Source organism: Oncorhynchus gorbuscha, linkage group LG24, assembly GCF_021184085.1.
Source record: "Oncorhynchus gorbuscha isolate QuinsamMale2020 ecotype Even-year linkage group LG24, OgorEven_v1.0, whole genome shotgun sequence".
Classification (NCBI taxonomy): Eukaryota; Metazoa; Chordata; class Actinopteri; order Salmoniformes; family Salmonidae; genus Oncorhynchus; species Oncorhynchus gorbuscha.
The window spans coordinates 8,574,287-8,594,356 of NC_060196.1; the positions used below are offsets into that span (position 1 = coordinate 8,574,287).

A 20,070-nucleotide genomic window follows, 5' to 3' on the forward strand; every position below is an offset into this window, starting at 1 on the left:
GGACCCCAAAACATAATGTGGACCTGTAAAGTTGTCCATTTAAAACCTCTTTGGGCTAGGCGTCCCACTAGTGACAACTTCCGGTGAAACTGGAGGGTGCGCAACTCAAATAAATAATCATAATACTTATGGATATTAAACATTTAGGTACATACAAGTGTCGGTGCCATGTGATTGTTTGAGGACGGCGCCCAACTTCAAAATATTTTTCCACCGGCACAGGTTTCATTAACTCGCAAATAGCGATTAAATATTCACTTACTTTTGAAAATATTCCTCTGATTTGTCATCCAAAGGGTCCCAGTTATAACATGTAGTGTCGTTTTGTTAGATAAAATCCTTCTTTATATCCCAAAAAGTCTGTTTAGTTGGCACCATCGATTTGAGTAATCCACATGCAGAGAAAGGAATCTAAAAATCTACCACTAAACTTTGTTAAAACAAGTCAAAATATGTTTCTATTGACTCCTCAGATACCCTAAAATGTAATCAAACCATAATATTTAATACGGAAAGAAGTATGTTCAATAGGAAAATTATATTAGCAGGTCCGTCTTGTCCTCATTGCGCGCGCATACACAAATTTCCAATAGTGTGTCCTTGTACTAAAACTCAGTATTCTTACTCGTTTTGGAAAAGACAAGCCTGAAACCTTGAACATAGAGTGCTGACACCCTGTGGAAGCCATAGGAATTGCATACTGGGAGCTAGATTTCATTATTTCCCTATACTTTCCATTGTAAAACCATGGGCTCTCAAAAAAAGAATCTGGTTGGTTTTTCTTTGGCTCTTCTCCTACCATATCTATTGTGTTATAGTCTCCTACATCATTTTAACATTTCTACAAACTTCAAAGTGTTTTCTGTCCAATGGTACCAATTATATGCATATCCTGGCTTCAGGGCCTGAACAACAGGCAGTTTACTTTGGGCACGTCAGTAAGGCGGAAAATGAAAAAAAGGGACCCTAGCCCTAACTTATTTTAACTTGTGAATAGGTTGTTGTATTGTACATAAGACTGTAATTCCTATTGAGTTGCGCAGTACTATTTCAGGGATCACAGTTGCTAGCTAGAAGGGTAGGTAATTGATACTGTACACGGCTAGGGACTTAAAGTGTAATAGCTGTTACAATACTGGATCCATAGAATTAAAACTCCTATTCTATGGTGGGGTCAACTCTTTAGAATGTCTCTGAGTCTCATCAGCGTTACCTCGTCATAATCATTTGTAGCCATCACCTGACTGCAGAATTTGTAGTGATTTCATAATGATGACAAGCTTCTGTATGCAAGTCGTTATTACCATCACAATTTGGCGGACAGCGTGACAATCTGCTAAGACTAGCTAGCTTATATGTTAAACAGAAAGCTGTGATTAAAAAGGCAATATTTGAGAATAATTTTGCTTTTGAAACACAGACTTAAATAAATAGGCTAATTAATTATTTAAAAAATGTAATACCTGAAGGTTGTGCCTTAAGAAAGTAGAAAACTATTTATCACTGCAACATACAGTATATTGGTAAGTATGGATCACAATTGATGTAAAGAGAAGAGGTTTTCTTCCTTCTGCTTAATGAATCAAACATTTATTCACATAATTTATACAAGTGCTGTAATTTTGTTTTTACTAATGTATTGATATTAGTTTTCCACCTATACTTCAATTATCTTCAAATTAATTTGTTTTTATTTATTTATGTATTTATTTATTGATTATGTTTTACTTAGACATATGTACAGTTTGTTTGTACTGCCCTTGCAGTTTATAAAATGTGTTAATGAAAATATCAAAATGTTATTTTTGTAACAAAAGATGATACCAATGTAAACATGTAACATTTGTAAGCAGGATATAGTTTTGATTCATGGAAAAGGTGAAGGATCTTCTAAATCGATTGAGAAAATTGGTCATGCTCCAGAGCACCATCTAGTATTGTAGGAAAAAAAAAATGAAAAAGTCTACCAACAAAAAAAACAACTGAACTAAACCACAGCCGAAAAATGCCAGAAGTATAATCTCCAAGACAACCACATCATGAAATAAAATTCTTATTTATTAGAGTGAAACGGGTGAGAGGTATGTGAAATGAGTTTTGGCAAAATACTACTAAAATAATACATTTTTCAGTGAGTTATACATATACAGGTCACGTTAATATATATATATAATATATATATATATATTAGTTGGCTAATGTTATAAGACAATAATTGAAATACAATATTATTCACGTCATAAGAGCCTTATATAGGACAGACACAATCAGAGTATCATGGGTACAATTTTGAATATGTTTTACTTTTTCCAGAGTCAATGAATCTTTAATGTACACATCTCAATGTGTAATGAATGGGCTGCATATATCCGTCGTTTGGATAAGATGTTAAATGTGTGTGGTCTGTGGTCACTAAAGATCCCATGGCACTTATCATAAGGTTAGGGGTGTTAACCCCGGTGTCCTGGCTAGATTCCCAATCTGTCCCTCATACCATCACGGTCACCTAATCATCCCCAGCTTTCAATTGGCTCATTCATCCCCCCTCCTCTCCCCTATAACTATTCCCCAGGTCATTGCTATAAATGAGAATGTGTTCTCACTCAACTTACCAGGTAAAATAAGGGTAAAATAAAATAAATAAATAAAAATATATGCTACCAATGATGCAAACAAGATAACATCGTACATTAAGGTACATGATGGTATCTTGTTTGCATCATTGATAGCATAAAGGCAGCTCATTCAAACAAGATGACAGAACATGAATTGTGTACATTAAAGTACATTATGTTATACATTACATTAAACATGCAATGGCCCCTTTCATTATTTGGGTCAATGAATATTAGGCAGTTAAACGTATGGCGTGGACAGGAATATTGGACACAAAACCAAAGCGACATGCAAGGTGATCAACTTGACTTCGATAGTATTTGTGCAGAAAAACATGATTTACACCAGTACACATCTTTACAGGCAACTTTCTGACCAGTTGGGATCACAACGATCACTGCAGTGGGGGTGTCATTTTAACTGATAACACAGTATTATACAGTGTTAATATTTAGTTGTAACAGAATATACATACTTACATGACCTTGTATGTAGGTGCCTCAGAGAAACATTGAAAACAGATGTCAGTGAATGGGAGGGTTTCTGTGCATTTGAGATTCTGTTTCATTGAGTAATAATGAATTCACTTGATGATGAAATGGATGGAGCGAGACACAGAGAGAAAACAAAAGAGAGGATGGGATAAAGAATATCCTCTATTATGACGATGCTCTCATTTAGAAAGAGAGAAAGAGAAGGTAGAGAGCAACAGACAGAGAGAGAGAGGGGGGGGGGTGTTGATGTGTTCTATCTGTACTGGAGGAAGCGTTTGAGGAGGTTGGGGAGGTGTAGCTGAGGGATGAGGTGTAGTCGAGATCGGCCCATATAATCTCTGACACTGAGACGACACAGTTGATATAGTGGCTGAGGTGTTGCTGCAGAGAGAGAGAGAGAAACAGAGGGAGAGAGCAAGAGATCGAGATATTATCTGATTAATCCAAGACAGCCTCAATATCATCCACTTGTATAAAGCAAATAACAATGTTTTACAAGGGATTCTGACTTCTTCCCACCAGCTGAATGGAGATATTTCCTAACCTGGTCCCAGATCAGAAATAGTATCAGAAAACTTATTGTATCGGTTTCTGATCAGACCACAAGTTTGGCATGAAAACAAACATATGAGTTAGCTATACAGTGCAAACTGATCTGGAATCAGGGTAATATTCCCATGTGAACTGAGCATAATCTTACCTTCATACAGCAGTAACGTCTCCTCTGCTGAGCTGTTAGGTGGGGCTGACTCCACCGGTCTCTTCAGCTCTAGGTTTTTAGCGTTAATGTTCGCTCCAAACTCTAACAACACATTGATAATCTCAGGACAGTCCTTCTGAGCTGCTGCATGGAGCGGGCTCTCCAGGAACCTGCCCTTCTGCACATTGGCCCCTTTGGAGAAAACCAGACACCACTGGTTAAGTTCAGTAGGTCACACTGTAGCAAAATGGTTTGCAACAGAAAACATTCATTTATGCTCTGATTGGACACATTTGTGTTGTTCCTTCCCATTTCACTCAGTTTCAAAAATATTCTCCCTCCTGAACATGCTCCATGTTTGTGAGTACTGCATCAGGTAAAACAGTGTCCTGTGACATACCTTTTCTTAGTAAATGCAGAATACAGAAGAAGAAAAAATGACAAACGAATGAATCATAAAAATAAAATTAAAAAATGCATTGACGTCAATGGGAGAGATCGTGTGAAGTTAGGACCAACGTGTCTGGTTAGTTACTGACCTCCATCGAGGAGTTTCTGTGTGCACTGGAGTCCTGAGGAGATGCAGGCGATGTACAGGGGGGTTCCTAGGTGAGGAATATCATAGTCCACGTCTGCTCCCCATGTGATCAGCGCCTCCAGACAAGCACTTCTGCCTACACACAATACGCCCTGTGTTACCAGGATACTCTCATTCAGTACTCTCATCTTAGAATAGAGGGGGGAAACATACTCAAATTACAGCCAGAGTACTTCAACACCTCACAGTGAAGTGACAGTATGACACACATATCCTGCAAGGGCAGTCCTCCTATAGTACCTTTGCTGGAGGCTTCGTGTATGGGCGAGGGCTGGCACATCTCTGACTGGGGCTTGGCACCGTTTTCCAGCAGTACCTCTGTACAGGTGGCACTGCCCGCTGAGCAGGCATTGAACAGTGGCGTCACCCCATCAATGGTGGTGGCATTTACCTGATCAGATAGATGGAGCATTGTCAGAAAAACCATGAGTATCTATAAGTTACAACAAAGGCGAGTCAATCGGAATGTAAAAAGAGGAGTTGCTGCCACCGCATAATGACGTCTCGTTCTGACGTGGAGCGTGATGTGTTTGTGTGTGCGTCCGTTTGGTCATGACTTACATTGGCACCAGCTGCAATAAGCGCCTTGGCGCATGACGCGTGGTCTGACAGGCAAGCCTCATGCAACGGCGTCACATGGTCTATGGTAGGGATGTTTGCGTTGTAACCCTGGGATGACAACAAGAAATGTATGCATTCATTATATAGGTCTCACTTTCCCTACACTTTATTTTGTGTAAATGCTCTACAGATGGTCATACAATCAACACACTGTATGTTGAGAAGCAGCTGCTTGCTAAGGTTACGGTTAGGTTTCCCATACGGGTTACACTCTTTAGAAAAAAGGGTTCCAAAAGGGTTCTTCGGCTGTCTGCATAGGATAAATCATTTTGGTTACAGGTAGAACTCTTTAGGGTTCCATGTAGAATCCCTTGTGTAAAAGGTTCTACCTGGAACCAAAAAGTTTTTTTTCAAAGAGTTCTCCTATGTGAACAGGCAAAGAACCCTTTTTTAGTTTCTAGATAGTGTAGATTGAGGGTTAAGGTTAGGTCTAGGGTTAGGGTTGAGTTTAGGTTTAGGATAAGAGTTAAGGTTAGGGTTCGCTTTGCGTTGTAGTGCCCCGCCCCTCTGTGTGTGACTCACCTGTGAGAGTAGGGTCCTGAGGGCCAGGAGACGGCCCTGACACGCTGCCTCGTGGAGAGGGGACCGGTCCGCCCATGACCCTGGGAGAGGGGCAGACAAAACACTGAGCATCTCCAAAACAACACACATTACAGTCATACATTTAGCATGATAGTGCTTCACTATCATACAAGCTCTTATTGGTCACATTCACAAATATATATATCAGACTTGAATGGTAATGTGCTGGTTATATATACAGTGGGGAGAACAAGTATTTGATACACTGCTGATTTGGCAGGTTTTCCTACTTACAAAGCATTTAGAGGTCTGTATTTTTTTTATCATAGGTACACTTCAACTGTGAGAGACAGAATCTAAAACAAAAATCCAGAAAATCACATTGTAATAATTAATTTGCATTTTATTGCATGACATAATTATTTGATCACCTACCAACTAGTAAGAATTCCGGCTCTCACAGACCTGTTAGTTTTTCTTTAAGAAGCCCTCCTGTTCTCCACTCATTACCTGTATTAACTGCACCTATTTGAACTCGTTACCTGTATAAAAGACACCTGTCCACACACTCAATCAAACAGTCTCCAACCTCTCCACAATGGCCAAGACCAGAGAGCTGTGTAAGGACATCAGGGATAAAATTGTAGACCTGCACAAGGCTGGGATGGGCTACAGGACAATAGGCAAGCAGCTTGGTGAGAAGGCAACAACTGTTGGCGCAATTATAAGAAATGGAAGAAGTTCAAGATGATGGTTAATCACCCTCGGTCTGGAGCTCCATGCAAGATCTCACCTCGTGGGGCATCAATGATCATGAGGAAGGTGAGGGATCAGCCCAGAACTACACGGCAGGACCTGGTCAATGACCTGAAGAGAGCTGGGACCACAGTCTCAAAGAAAACCATTAGTAACACACTACGCCGTCATGGATTCAAATCCTGCAGCGCACGCAAGGTCCCCCTGCTCAGGCCAGCGCATGTCCAGGCCTGTCTGAAGTTTGCCAATGACCATCTGGATGATCCAGAGGAGGAATGGGAGACGGTCATGTGGTCTGATGAGACAAAAATAGAGATTTTTGGTCTAAACTCCACTCGCCCTGTTTGGAGGAAGAAGAAGGATGAGTACAACCCCAAGAACAACATCCCAACCGTGAAGCATGGAGGTGGAAACATCATTCTTTGGGGATGCTTTTCTGCAAAGGTGACAGGACGACTGCACCGTATTGAGGGGAGGATGGATGGGGCCATGTATCGCGAGATCTTGGCCAGCAACCTCCTTCCCTCAGTAAGAGCATTGAAGATGGGTCGTGGCTGGGTCTTCCAGCATGACAACGACCTGAAACACACAGCCAGGGCAACTAAGGAGTGGCTCCGTAAGAAGCATCTCAAGGTCCTGGAGTGGCCTAGCCAGTCTCCAGACCTGAACCCAATAGAAAATCTTTGGAGGGAGCTGAAAGTCTGTATTGCCAGCGACAGCCCCGAAGGATCTGGAGAAGGTCTGTATGGAGGAGTGGGCCAAAATCCCTGTTGCAGTGTGTGCAAAACTGGTCAAGAACTACAGGAAACGTATGATCTCTGTAATTGCAAATAAAGGTTTCTGTACCAAATATTAAGTTCTGCTTTTCTGATGTATCAAATAATTAAGTCATGCAATAAAATGCTAATTAATTACTTAAAAATCATACAAATGTGATTTTCTGGAAGTGTGATTTAGATTCCGTCTCTCACAGTTGAAGTGTACCTACCGAGAAACCGTGGATTGATGGCAGCATTCGTGTGAAACTGAAAGCACGCACCACTGCTTTTAAACAGGGCAAGGTGACCGGAAACATGACCGAATACAAACAGTGTAGCTATTCCCTCCGCAAGGCAATCAAACAAGCTAAGCGTCAGTATAGAGACAAAGTAGAATCTCAATTCAACGGCTCAGACACAAGAGGTATGTGGCAGGGTCTATAGTCAATCACGGATTACAAAAAGAAAACCAGCCTAGTCACGGACCAGGATGTCTTGCTCCCAGGCAGACTAAATACCTTTTTTGCCCGCTTTGAGGACAATACGGTGCCACTGACACGGCCCGCAACCAAAACATGCGGACCTTCACTGCAGCCGACGTGAGGAAAACATTTAAACGTGTTAACCCTCGCAAGGATGCAGGCCCAGACGGCATCCCCAGCCGCGCCCTCAGAGCATGCGCAGACCAGCTGGCTTGTGTGTTTACGGACATATTTAATCAATCCCTATCCCAGTCTGCTGTTCCCACATGCTTCAAAAGGGCCACCATTGTTCCTGTTCCCATGAAAGCTAAGATAACTGAGCTAAACGACTACCGCCCCGTAGCACTCACTTCTGTCATCATGAAGTGCTTTGAGAGACTAGTCAAGGACCATATCACCTCCACCCTACCTGACACCCTCGACCCACTCCAATTTGCTTACCGCCCAAATAGGTCCACAGACGATGCAATCTCAACCACACTGCACACTGCCCTAACCCATCTGGATAAGAGGAATACCTATGTGAGAATGCTGTTCATCGACTACAGCTCGGAATTTAACACCATAGTACCCTCCAAGCTCGTCTACAAGCTCGAGACCCTGGGTCTCGACCCCACCCTGTGCAACTGGGTACTGGACTTCCTAACAGGCCGCCCCCAGGTGGTGAGGGTAGGCAACAACATCTCCACCCCGCTGATCCTCAACACTGGGGCCCCACAAGGGTGCGTTCTGAGCCCTCTCCTGTACTCCCTGTTCACACACGACTGCGTGGCCACGAACGCCTCCAACTCAATCATCAAGTTTGCGGACGACACAACAGTGGTAGGCTTGATTACCAACAACGACAAGACGACCTACAGGGAGGAGGTGAGGGCCCTCGGAGTGTGGTGTCAGGAAAATAACCTCACACTCAACGTCAACAAAACTAAGGAGATGATTGTGGACTTCAGGAAATAGCTGAGGGAACACCCCTCTATCCACATCGATGGAACAGTAGTGGAGAGGGTAGTAAGTTTTAAGTTCCTCGGCGTACACATCAGAGACAAACTGAATTGGTCCACCCACACAGACAGCATCGTGAAGAAGGCACAGCAGCGCCTCTTCAACCTCAGGAGGCTGAAGAAATTTGTCTTGTCACCAAAAGCACTCACAAACTTCTACAGATGCACCGCCTGGTACGGCAACTGCTCCGCCCACAACCACAAGGCTCTCCAGAGGGTAGTGAGGTCTGCACAACGCATCACCGGCGGCAAACTACCTGCCCTCCAGGACACCTACACCACCCGATGTCACAGGAAGGCCATAAAGATCATCAAGGACAACAACCACCCGAGCCACTGCCTGTTCACCCCGCTATCATCCAGAAGGCGAGGTCAGTACAGGTGCATCAAAGCTGGGACAGAGAGACTGAAAAACAGCTTCTATCTCAAGGCCATCAGACTGTTAAACAGCCACCACTAACATTGAGTGGCTGCTGCCAACACACTGACTCAACTCCAGCCACTTTAATAATGGGAATTGATGGGAAATGATGTCAAATATATCACTAGCCACTTTAAACAATGCTACCTAATATAATGTTTACATACCCTACATCATTCATCTCATATGTATACGTATATACTGTACTCTATATCATCTACTGCATCTTTATGTAATACATGTATCACTAGCCACATTAACTATGCCACTTTGTTTACATACTCATCTCATATGTATATTGTCATGTTTTGTCTTATATTGTCTTGTCATTATGCTTTCCCTTCTGTTCGTTTCCCCCTGCTGGTCTTATTAGGTTCGTTCCCTTTTTCTATCCCTCTCTCTCCCCCTCCCTCTCTCTCCTCTCTCTATCGTTCCGTTCCTGCTCCCAGTTGTTCCTCATTCTCCTAACTCACTCATTTAGTCTTTTCACACCTGTCCCCTATTTTGTCCTCTGATTAGAGTCCCTATTTCTCCCCTTGTTTTCCGCTTCTGTCCCTGTCGGATCCTTGTATGATGTTCGCTGTGCTGTGTCATTGTCTCGCCCTGTCGTGTCTTGTCTCCTTCAGATGCTGCGTGTGAGCAGGTGTCCTAGTCTGCTACGGTCGGTGCCTTCCCGAGGAAACCTGCAGTCAATGGTCGAGTCTCCAGTCTGTCCTCGTCACTACGAGTGGATTTAAGTTTTTTTATGTTTTGTTTTCTTCTTATATTGTCCAGGAGTATTACTTTTGCCAGTTACTGGAATAAAGACTCTGTTTTCGCTAAGTCGCTTTTGGGTCCTCATTCACCTGCATAACAGAAGGATCCGACCAAGAATGGACCCAGCGACTACGGATTCTCGTAACACTGCCGTCGAGATCCAGGGAGCTATGCTCGGCAGACACGAGCAGGAATTGTCTGCTGCTCGTCATGCCGTTGAGACCCTGGCCGCTCAGGTTTCCGACCTCTCTGGACAGTTCCAGAGTCTTCGTCTCGTGCCACCAGCTACTTCCTGGTCTGCCGAGTCTCCGGAACCTAGGGTTAATAACCCACCTTGTTACTCCGGGCAGCCCACTGAGTGCCGCTCCTTTCTCACCCAGTGTGATATTGTGTTCTCTCTCCAACCCAACACATACTCAAGAGAGAGCTCGGGTTGCTTACGTCATATCACTCCTTACTGGCCGGGCTCGAGAGTGGGGCACAGCTATCTGGGAGGCAAGGGCTGATTGTTCTAACAATTACCTGAACTTTAAAGAGGAGATGATACGGGTTTTTGATCGTTCAGTTTTTGGTAGGGAGGCTTCTAGGGCCCTGGCTTCCCTATGTCAAGGTGATCGATCCATAACGGATTACTCTATAGAGTTTCGCACTCTTGCTGCCTCTAGTGACTGGAACGAGCCGGCGCTGCTCGCTCGTTTTCTGGAGGGACTCCACGCAGAGGTTAAGGATGAGATTCTCTCCCGGGAGGTTCCTTCCAGTGTGGACTCTTTGATTGCACTCGCCATCCGCATAGAACGACGGGTAGATCTTCGTCACCGAGTTCGTGGAAGAGAGCTCGCGTTAACGGTGTTTCCCCTCTCCGCATCGCAGCCATCTCCTTCCTCCGGCTCAGAGACTGAGCCCATGCAGCTGGGAGGTATTCGCATCTCGACTAAGGAGAGGGAACGGAGGATCACCAACCGCCTGTGCCTCTATTGCGGATTTGCTGGACATTTTGTCAATTCATGTCCAGTAAAAGCCAGAGCTCATCAGTAAGCGGAGGGCTACTGGTGAGCGCTACTACTCAGGTCTCTCCATCAAGATCCTGTACTACTATGTCGTTCCATCTACGCTGGACCGGTTCGGCTGCTTCATGCAGTGCCTTGATAGACTCTGGGGCTGAGGGTTGTTTTATGGACGAAGCATGGGCTCGGAAACATGACATTCTTCTCAGACAGTTAGGGAAGCCCACGCCCATGTTCGCCTTAGATGGTAGTCATCTCCCCAGTATCAGATATGAGACACTACCTTTAACCCTCACAGTATCTGGTAACCACAGTGAGACTATTTCCTTTTTGATTTTTCGTTCACCTTTTACACCTGTTGTTTTGGGTCATCCCTGGCTAGTATGTCATAATCCTTCTATTAATTGGTCTAGTAATTCTATCCTATCCTGGAACGTTTCTTGTCATGTGAAGTGTTTAATGTCTGCTATCCCTCCTGTTTCTTCTGTCCCCTCTTCTCAGGAGGAACCTGGTGATTTGACAGGAGTGCCGGAGGAATATCATGATCTGTGCACGGTCTTCAGTCGGTCCAGAGCCAACTCCCTTCCTCCTCACCGGTCGTATGATTGTAGTATTGATCTCCTTCCGGGGACCACTCCCCCTCGGGGTAGACTATACTCTCTGTCGGCTCCCGAACGTAAGGCTCTCGAGGATTATTTGTCTGTTTCTCTTGACGCCGGCACCGTAGTGCCTTCTTCCTCTCCTGCCGGGGCGGGGTTTTTTTTGTTAAGAAGAAAGACGGTACTCTGCGCCCCTGCGTGGATTATCGAGGGCTGAATGACATAACGGTTAAGAATCGTTATCCGCTTCCCCTTATGTCATCAGCCTTCGAGATTCTGCAGGGAGCCAGGTTCTTTACTAAGTTGGACCTTCGTAATGCTTACCATCTCGTGCGCATCAGAGAGGGGGACGAGTGGAAAACGGCGTTTAACACTCCGTTAGGGCATTTTGAGTACCGGGTTCTGCCGTTTGGTCTCGCTAATGCTCCAGCTGTTTTTCAGGCATTAGTTAATGATGTACTGAGAGACATGTTGAACATCTTTGTTTTTGTCTACCTTGACGATATCCTGATTTTTTCACCGTCACTCGAGATTCATGTTCAGCACGTTCGACGTGTACTCCAGCGCCTTTTAGAGAATTGTCTCTACGTGAAGGCTGAGAAGTGCGCCTTTCATGTCTCCTCCGTCACTTTTCTCGTTTCTGTTATTTCCGCTGAAGGCATTCAGATGGATCCCGCTAAGGTCCAGGCTGTCAGTGATTGGCCCGTTCCAAGGTCACGTGTCGAGTTGCAGCGCTTTCTAGGTTTCGCTCATTTCTATCGGCGTTTCATTCGTAATTTCGGTCAAGTTGCTGCCCCTCTCACAGCTCTTACTTCTGTCAAGACGTGCTTTAAGTGGTCCGGTTCCGCCCAGGGAGCTTTTGATCTCCTCAAGAAGCGTTTTACGTCCGCTCCTATCCTCGTTACTCCTGACGTCACTAAACAATTCATTGTCGAGGTTGACGCTTCAGAGGTGGGCGTGGGAGCCATTCTATCCCAGCGCTTCCAGTCTGACGATAAGGTTCATCCTTGCGCTTATTTTTCTCATCGCCTGTCGCCATCGGAACGCAACTATGATGTGGGTAACCGCGAACTGCTCGCCATCCGCTTAGCCCTAGGCGAATGGCGACAGTGGTTGGAGGGGGCGACCGTTCCTTTTGTCGTTTGGACTGACCATAAGAACCTTGAGTACATCCGTTCTGCCAAACGACTTAATGCACGTCAAGCTCGTTGGGCGTTGTTTTTCGCTCGTTTCGAGTTTGTGATTTCTTATCGCCCGGGTAATAAGAACACCAAGCCTGATGCCTTATCCCGTCTCTTTAGTTCTTCTGTGGCTTCTACTGATCCCGAGGTGATTCTTCCTTATGGGCGTGTTGTCGGGTTGACAGTCTGGGGAATTGAGAGACAGGTTAAGCAAGCACTCACTCACACTGCGTCGCCGCGCGCTTGTCCTAGTAACCTTCTTTTCGTTCCTGTTTCTACTCGTCTGGCTGTTCTTCAGTGGGCTCACTCTGCCAAGTTAGCTGGCCATCCCGGCGTTCGAGGTACTCTTGCTTCTATTCGCCAGCGCTTTTGGTGGCCTACTCAGGAGCGTGACACGCGCCGTTTCGTGGCTGCTTGTTCGGACTGCGCGCAGACTAAGTCAGGTAACTCTCCTCCTGCCGGTCGTCTCAGACCGCTTCCCATTCCTTCTCGACCATGGTCTCACATCGCCTTAGACTTCATTACCGGTCTGCCTTCGTCTGCGGGGAAGACTGTGATTCTTACGGTTGTCGATAGGTTCTCTAAGGCGGCACATTTCATTCCCCTCGCTAAGCTTCCTTCCGCTAAGGAGACGGCACAAATCATCATCGAGAATGTGTTCAGAATTCATGGCCTCCCGTTAGACGCCGTTTCAGACAGAGGTCCGCAATTCACGTCACAGTTTTGGAGGGAGTTCTGTCGTTTGATTGGTGCTTCCGTCAGTCTCTCTTCCGGTTTTCATCCCCAGTCTAACGGTCAAGCAGAAAGGGCCAATCAGACGATTGGTCGCATACTACGCAGCCTTTCTTTTAGAAACCCTGCGTCTTGGGCAGAACAGCTCCCTGGGCAGAATACGCTCACAACTCGCTTCCTTCGTCTGCTACCGGGCTATCTCCGTTTCAGAGTAGTCTGGGTTACCAGCCTCCTCTGTTCTCGTCCCAGCTCGCCGAGTCCAGCGTTCCCTCCGCTCAGGCGTTTGTCCAACGTTGTGAGCGCACCTGGAGGAGGGTGCGGTCTGCACTTTGCCGTTACAGGGCGCAGACTGTGAGAGCCGCCAATAAACGTAGGATTAAGAGTCCTAGGTATTGTCGCGGCCAGAGAGTGTGGCTTTCCACTCGTAACCTTCCCCTTACGACAGCTTCTCGTAAGTTGACTCCGCGGTTCATTGGTCCGTTCCGTGTCTCCCAGGTCGTCAATCCTGTCGCTGTGCGACTGCTTCTTCCGAGACATCTTCGTCGCGTCCATCCTGTCTTCCATGTCTCCTGTGTCAAGCCCTTTCTTCGCACCCCCGTTCGTCTCCCCCCCCCCGTCCTTGTTGAGGGCGCACCTATTTACAAGGTACGTAGGATCATGGACATGCGTTCTCGGGGACGTGGTCACCAGTACTTAGTGGATTGGGAGGGTTACGGTCCTGAGGAGAGGAGTTGGGTTCCATCTCGGGACGTGCTGGACCGTTCGCTGATTGATGATTTCCTCCGTTGCCGCCAGGATTCCTCCTCGAGTGCGCCAGGAGGCGCTCGGTGAGTGGGGGGGTACTGTCATGTTTTGTCTTATATTGTCTTGTCATTATGCTTTCCCTTCTGTTCGTTTCCCCCTGCTGGTCTTATTAGGTTTGTTCCCTTTTTCTATCCCTCTCTCTCCCCCTCCCTCTCTCTCCATCGTTCCGTTCCTGCTCCCAGCTGTTCCTCATTCTCCTAACTCACTCATTTAGTCTTTTCACACCTGTCCCCTATTTTGTCCTCTGATTAGAGTCCCTATTTCTCCCCTTGTTTTCCGCTTCTGTCCCTGTCGGATCCTTGTATGATGTTCGCTGTGCTGTGTCATTGTCTCGCCCTGTCGTGTCTTGTCTCCTTCAGATGCTGCGTGTGAGCAGGTGTCCTAGTCTGCTACGGTCGGTGCCTTCCCGAGGCAACCTGCAGTCAATGGTCGAGTCTCCAGTCTGTCCTCGTCACTACGAGTGGATTTAAGTTTTTTTTATGTTTTGTTTTCTTCTTATATTGTCCAGGAGTATTACTTTTGCCAGTTACTGGAATAAAGACTTTTGGGTCCTCATTCACCTGCATAACATATATACTGTACTCGATACCATCTACTGTATCTTGCCTATGCCGCTCTGTACCATCACTCATTCATATATCTCTATGTACATATTCTTTATCCCCTTACACTTGTGTCTATAAGGTAGTAATTTTGGAATTGTTAGCTAGATTACTTGTTGGTTATTATTGCATTGTCGGAACTAGAAGCACAAGCATTTCGCTACGCATTAACATCTGCTAACCATGTGTATGTGACAAATACATTTGATTTGATTTGATATGATACAAATTATAGACCTCTACATGCTTTGTAAATTGGAAAACCTGCAAAATCAGCAGTGTTTCAAATACTTGTTCTCCCCACTGTATATATATATATATAACCAGCACATTACCATTCAAGTCTGATACATTGATACATTGACAGCATTCATCATAGCCTTCACTCTCTGTCAGTATCCTTATTATTCCATCCTTACCGTAATCCTAATCTAGAATTACTTCCCAAAAGCCAGTAGGACCAGTCCACTATCCATGTTCAGATAACTGAAACCCAGCTGTCACTAATATCACGGAGCATATAACAGAGCGCTGGATAGGTTTTCACTCTCTCACTGTGTGGATGGAGCTATATATAGCTGTAGCTCAACCGGGCAGGCCATCTGGCAGGCATAGCCTTGTACAACCGGCAGGCATAGCCTTGTTCAACTGGCAGGCATAGCCTTGTACAACTGGCAGGCATAGCCTTGTACAATTGGCAGGCATAGCCTTGTACAATTGGCAGGCATAGCCTTGTACGACCGGCAGGCATAGCCTTGTACAACCGGCAGGCATAGCCTTGTTCAACTGGCAGGCATAGCCTTGTTCAACCGGCAGGCATAGCCTTGTACAACCGGCAGGCATAGCCTTGTACAACTGGCAGGCATAGCCTTGTACAACTGGCAGGCATAGCCTTGTTCAACCGGCAGGTATAGCCTTGTTCAACCGGCAGGCATAGCCTTGTACAACCGGCAGGTATAGCCTTGTTCAACCGGCAGGCATAGCCTTGTTCAACCGGCAGGCATAGCCTTGTACAACCGGCAGGCATAGCCTTGTACAACTGGCAGGCATAGCCTTGTACAACTGGCAGGCATAGCCTTATTCAACCGGCAGGTATAGCCTTGTTCAACTGGCAGGCATAGCCTTGTACAACCGGCAGGCATAGCCTTGTACAACTGGCAGGCATAGCCTTGTTCAACTGGCAGGCATAGCCTTGTACAACTGGCAGGCATAGCCTTGTACAACCGGCAGGCATAGCCTTGTACAACTGGCAGGCATAGCCTTGTTCAACTGGCAGGCATAGCCTTGTACAACTGGCAGGCATAGCCTTGTTCAACTGGCAGGCATAGCCTTGTACAACCGGCAGGCATAGCCTTGTACAACTTGCAGGCATAGCCTTGTACAACTGGCAGAGCAGAGCTCAGTCTCTCCCTACACACCCAACAACACTGCCATCCACGTCAGAGAACAACATTTAGGTGTTTTTTATATTTTATTACTCCTTTATTTAGGTGAAATCCTATTGAGATATGAGTCTCTTTTATGAGGGAGCCTTGAGTATAAATAAATGTCAGCAAGAGCTCCACATAAACATCACACAGCAACATTCAATACTACATACCCATGTCTCCGTCTCCCCATGGAACATCTAGCCATTGATAGGTATATGACATTCCTGCCTGTTGGAGAAGAGGGCGCCTGTCACATACTGTACTGTTATTGTACTGAAGGGGTCTTGTTGTCACTCCATGGATTCACACAGGCAGAGCTGTGACTGTGCCGGCCATCTGCATCACCTGACAAGCTCATGTAGTACATTGAAATGGCCTTTTGTTGCTACTATCTTTCATGATGAATAGGACAACTAAAATCATGTATATTTATTTTTTGTTGTTGCAAATTCTGAATTCCTTTTTAATATATAGACCAAAATTACATTCATTTGATAGATATATTTTTGGGGGAAAGGACAATAACAGAGATTCCTCTATCAAGGTATACATAACATAACAACAGGTGGCAATGGTGGCAACTGCTGCAGAGATAAGTAGAGTTTGGATGCTGTTCTTATGAAGCACATGTCAGAACCACAGTAAGTAGTTAATTCCAGTCACAAGAGCAACAGTGACCTGGAATCCCACCTCTCTCTATTTTCTATCCATTCTCCAGGAAACCAGCCAACCTTTCCCACGGTGGTGATCCTCTGTAGCTGGTTGCCTGGTGCGGCTGAAGCCCATTATTCTCATTCGGACAGCACAGGGTGTCTCTATTCTAGCAGGGTAAAATGGTGGCTCTCGTGAATATTGCAACAGTGCACTGAACATGTGACTTTGCTTTTGCCACACTGAGCAAGAACACAGGAAGCAGAAAGGGCTATCATATCTGCAATTTGTATTTCTGTTGTTTTTTTCTGCTTAAATAACAAACTATTGCATTTAGAACATTTGAATGTCAAAGGCCAAAGTCAATTAGTAATCACCCAGTTACAACCCTAATGTGACCCAACTACTGTTTAGATTGGATACAACCGTTAAAGAGATATAATCAGGTTTAATTGACTGAAGCTGCTGCTTAATCCAGTTCAAAGGTCATACTCTTATTATCTTGTGTGAAAGAGTCATGAGAGAACATGGTAACTTCAGCTGTTGTAGGCCAGTCATTAATAGACACATACCCCAAGGCCTACTACACATAGGCCTAGTAATACTACTACAAATAATAATACACTATAATAATGTGTTAAATAAATAAAACATGCATTTCTGTTATGATGTAAGATATATGGATCTGTATCCACATCAATAGGATAAGCACTGGACTGCTCTAGGGACCCATTTGACCAGATGTGTCCAAGGTGTTTGTTTGATTATGTCATGATATTCTTATATCATAGAGCTTCGTTTAACATGCTATAGCACAGTCCCTAATAGGCTGGATGCCTATGAGAATGTTCCAGAACAAGTGATCACGAAACATTTCCATGTCAACCCCTCTGTCTATCTCTAATAAACTTGACACGAACAGCACAGGTGTCCTATAATAACATTGCACAGTGACAGTCCGAGGCGCACTCACCCAGTGCGCAAATACGCAATTGTGTGTGCGTAAAACGCTACTGACCTTGGCTAGTTAAAATACCCCAGCAGCGTTGTTTCTTTTTTGCGGTGTAATCGTCTGTGTTCTCTAACGTTCTTTTCCTCTGCGTGTTTTCTGGCTGCTGTGCGCTCGAGCTCTCTGCAGGTGGAACTTCAGGCATGTTTACATCAGCTATCTGTCCCCGCAGCACTGTCCACCATGATCCAGTCTAAATCCTGCTCTCTGGTTGGCTGCTCGGCTTGTTGTCGTTTCACAGCCAAGGACAAGCACGACAATAACATGAACAGGCAGAGAATGAGGTAGAGAGAGAGAGAGAGAGAGAGAGAGAGAGAGAGAGAGAGAGAGAGAGAGAGAGAGAGAGAGAGAGAGAGAGAGAGAGAGAGAGAGAGAGAGAGAGAGAGAGAGAGAGATAAGAAGGTGTGGGGGTGAGATATTGTGATAGGGTGAAGAGAGAGAGAGATGACTGAGGGGATGAAGAGAATGTGGTGGCTCTTGCTATTTTTATCAGTGGTTAAGAAATGGCTTAGACCAGAAAAGCCTTTACCCCGCTGGTCTCAGGGTTAGGAACTGTTCTGTTTGTAAAGGATTAATTCTGCATGGTTTGAAATATTAAAGTTTGACCTTTGAGTTGAGTACAGTATTTGCTCTTTTGAGTATGCCTAGTTGCTTATGTAACAATGATTTGCTTGCAATATTCAAATGCAAAAGCCATGTACTGTTTATAACATTGGTCATGTTATAAGGTCATAATTGTCAGGTTATATTTCAGAGCCCAACATAATGCAGGTTTTCTTTGGTACTAAATTCATTGATCAGTTCTTGATCGACCAGAGAGTTCACATACCTGATGTCCCTGGTCTGAAATAGTCCTTGATTAGAAGGAAAATTTTAATAACTAGTTAATAAGTATTTTGTCTTTCCAGAGCCATATTTGAATAGACCTACTATAGGTTTTCAAATCATAATAGACTAGTTAAACTAGTTGTACTTGGGGATGGAAATCTAGAGCCTCTCTAACCTCTCTCTAACATGCTTCTGTTCAGCTCAAAACATTCCTGGCTGACAGTCGCTGTGCATAACCTAGGTGGAGTATGACAACAGCCTGTAACTGCCAAGTCTCAGCTGTGATAGAAACTGTCTATGAATTGTGAGGCATTTTAATAAGGGCACAGCTCCACGATATGACACCCATCCAAGGGGCACGCGCAATTGTACAAACACGTACAGCTGCAAACCTCTGGCTTGAATATATTCATTTGACATACTCTCAAAAATGTGCATTTCATGTGTCATCTAATCAGATCACTTGATGATTGCAGTGCGTGGAATACGCCAAGGGCGGAAGCAATGTTGAATCAGAGACTTCTGTCATGCCAACCCAACATGCCGTCATGATGCCAAAGGTTCTGGGTCTTTCCCCTCATCCCAGGTGTGGTTGTTACAATGCAGGTGTGGTTGTTCCCCCTGTACCTCAAGCATGAAAAGAGCATTGAAAGACATCAAGAAGAAAGTATATTTAATACACAATGTATCTAAGTGTTTCTAATGCCCCCCGGCCACAACGATAGGCTGAGTAGTTCCTGGGCAGACTGGATACAGTTGCCCTGGCATGTCACAGACACAGAGCTTTTAGAAAGCTGGAATACCCTAATACACACACATTACTGTAGAAAGTCTGTGTATGACCCTCTACTATAGAATAATAGTCTGTTGCCTTTCACAGAAACAGCTACTTACTGTGCCCTTGTCCAAAATCATAAAACTCTTCTGCAATGCGGGCAGCCTCCTTACGATTCCCCTTCACCACATAGAAGTGGGTGAGAATATTCAGGCTGATCTTGACAAAGAGCTTGACGCAAAACAGAGTGAATATGGAGAGGTAGACATTGGAGTAGTGTACTATTCCAAAAGACTGGCTATCCACATTTGGAGTCATTGCTACCTTGCTTGTCTAGCTTTGCTTATGTCTTGCCTGGCTGTCGGTGGCTGGCTGCTAATGTTTTGGAAATTTAAATGGGGGGCCTGGCTATCTGTGTTGCGTTGACTCTGGTACTGGGTCATATGCCAGCCCAGAGTGACACAGAAATTCCCCTCAGCAGCTGGGTCGAGACCAGATAGGATAAGTTGGAGAGAGCAGCTGTATTATAGCGCTACCTGCCTGCCTGTGGGACAACTGGGGCCCATAGTCATACAGTGTCTCAGAGTAGGAGTGCAGATCTAGACATAGGCCAGTCCTATCCATGTATTCTTATTCATTATGATCTAAAATGCAACACTGAACCTAGATCAGCACTATCAGCACTCCTACTCTAAGACGCTTTGTGGATACAGGCCTAGGGCCATTTAGA

General features: G+C 45.0%; 1 protein-coding gene across 3 annotated transcripts; it reads right to left on the reverse strand.

The window, feature by feature from the left end:
* Positions 1 to 2,535: 2,535 nt before the first annotated feature.
* Positions 2,536 to 19,707, reverse strand: LOC124013379 (ankyrin repeat and SOCS box protein 5-like). Of its 3 annotated transcripts, XM_046327688.1 has the most exons (8): positions 17,747 to 17,878; positions 16,248 to 16,305; positions 5,552 to 5,631; positions 4,970 to 5,077; positions 4,649 to 4,799; positions 4,350 to 4,484; positions 3,811 to 4,002; positions 2,537 to 3,491 (listed from the first exon to the last, which is right to left on the reverse strand). In XM_046327688.1, the coding sequence occupies exons 2-8, from the start codon at positions 16,297 to 16,299 to the stop codon at positions 3,364 to 3,366; spliced, it is 846 nt and encodes a 281-aa protein (XP_046183644.1). In that variant the 5' UTR covers positions 16,300 to 16,305; positions 17,747 to 17,878; the 3' UTR covers positions 2,537 to 3,363. The 3 variants fall into 3 exon arrangements, with proteins under 3 accessions (XP_046183642.1, XP_046183644.1, XP_046183643.1); XM_046327686.1 differs by lacking the exons at positions 16,248 to 16,305; positions 17,747 to 17,878 and adding an exon at positions 19,460 to 19,707 and having other exon boundaries at positions 2,536 to 3,491; XM_046327687.1 differs by lacking the exon at positions 16,248 to 16,305 and having other exon boundaries at positions 17,747 to 18,061.
* Between the last annotated feature and the right edge of the window lie 363 nt (positions 19,708 to 20,070).

Bases quoted from the DNA above. Each gene is read 5' to 3' on its own strand.
- LOC124013379 (XM_046327686.1), bottom strand. From the start codon at position 19,658: ATGACTCCAAATGTGGATAGCCAGTCTTTTGGAATAGTACACTACTCC. The intron at 4,485-4,648 runs GTACTATAGGAG...TATTGTGTGTAG, and splicing joins ACACGAAGCCTCCAGCAAAG to GCAGAAGTGCTTGTCTGGAG. The intron at 3,492-3,810 runs GTAAGATTATGC...CTCTCTCTGCAG, and splicing joins GACGTTACTGCTGTATGAAG to CAACACCTCAGCCACTATAT.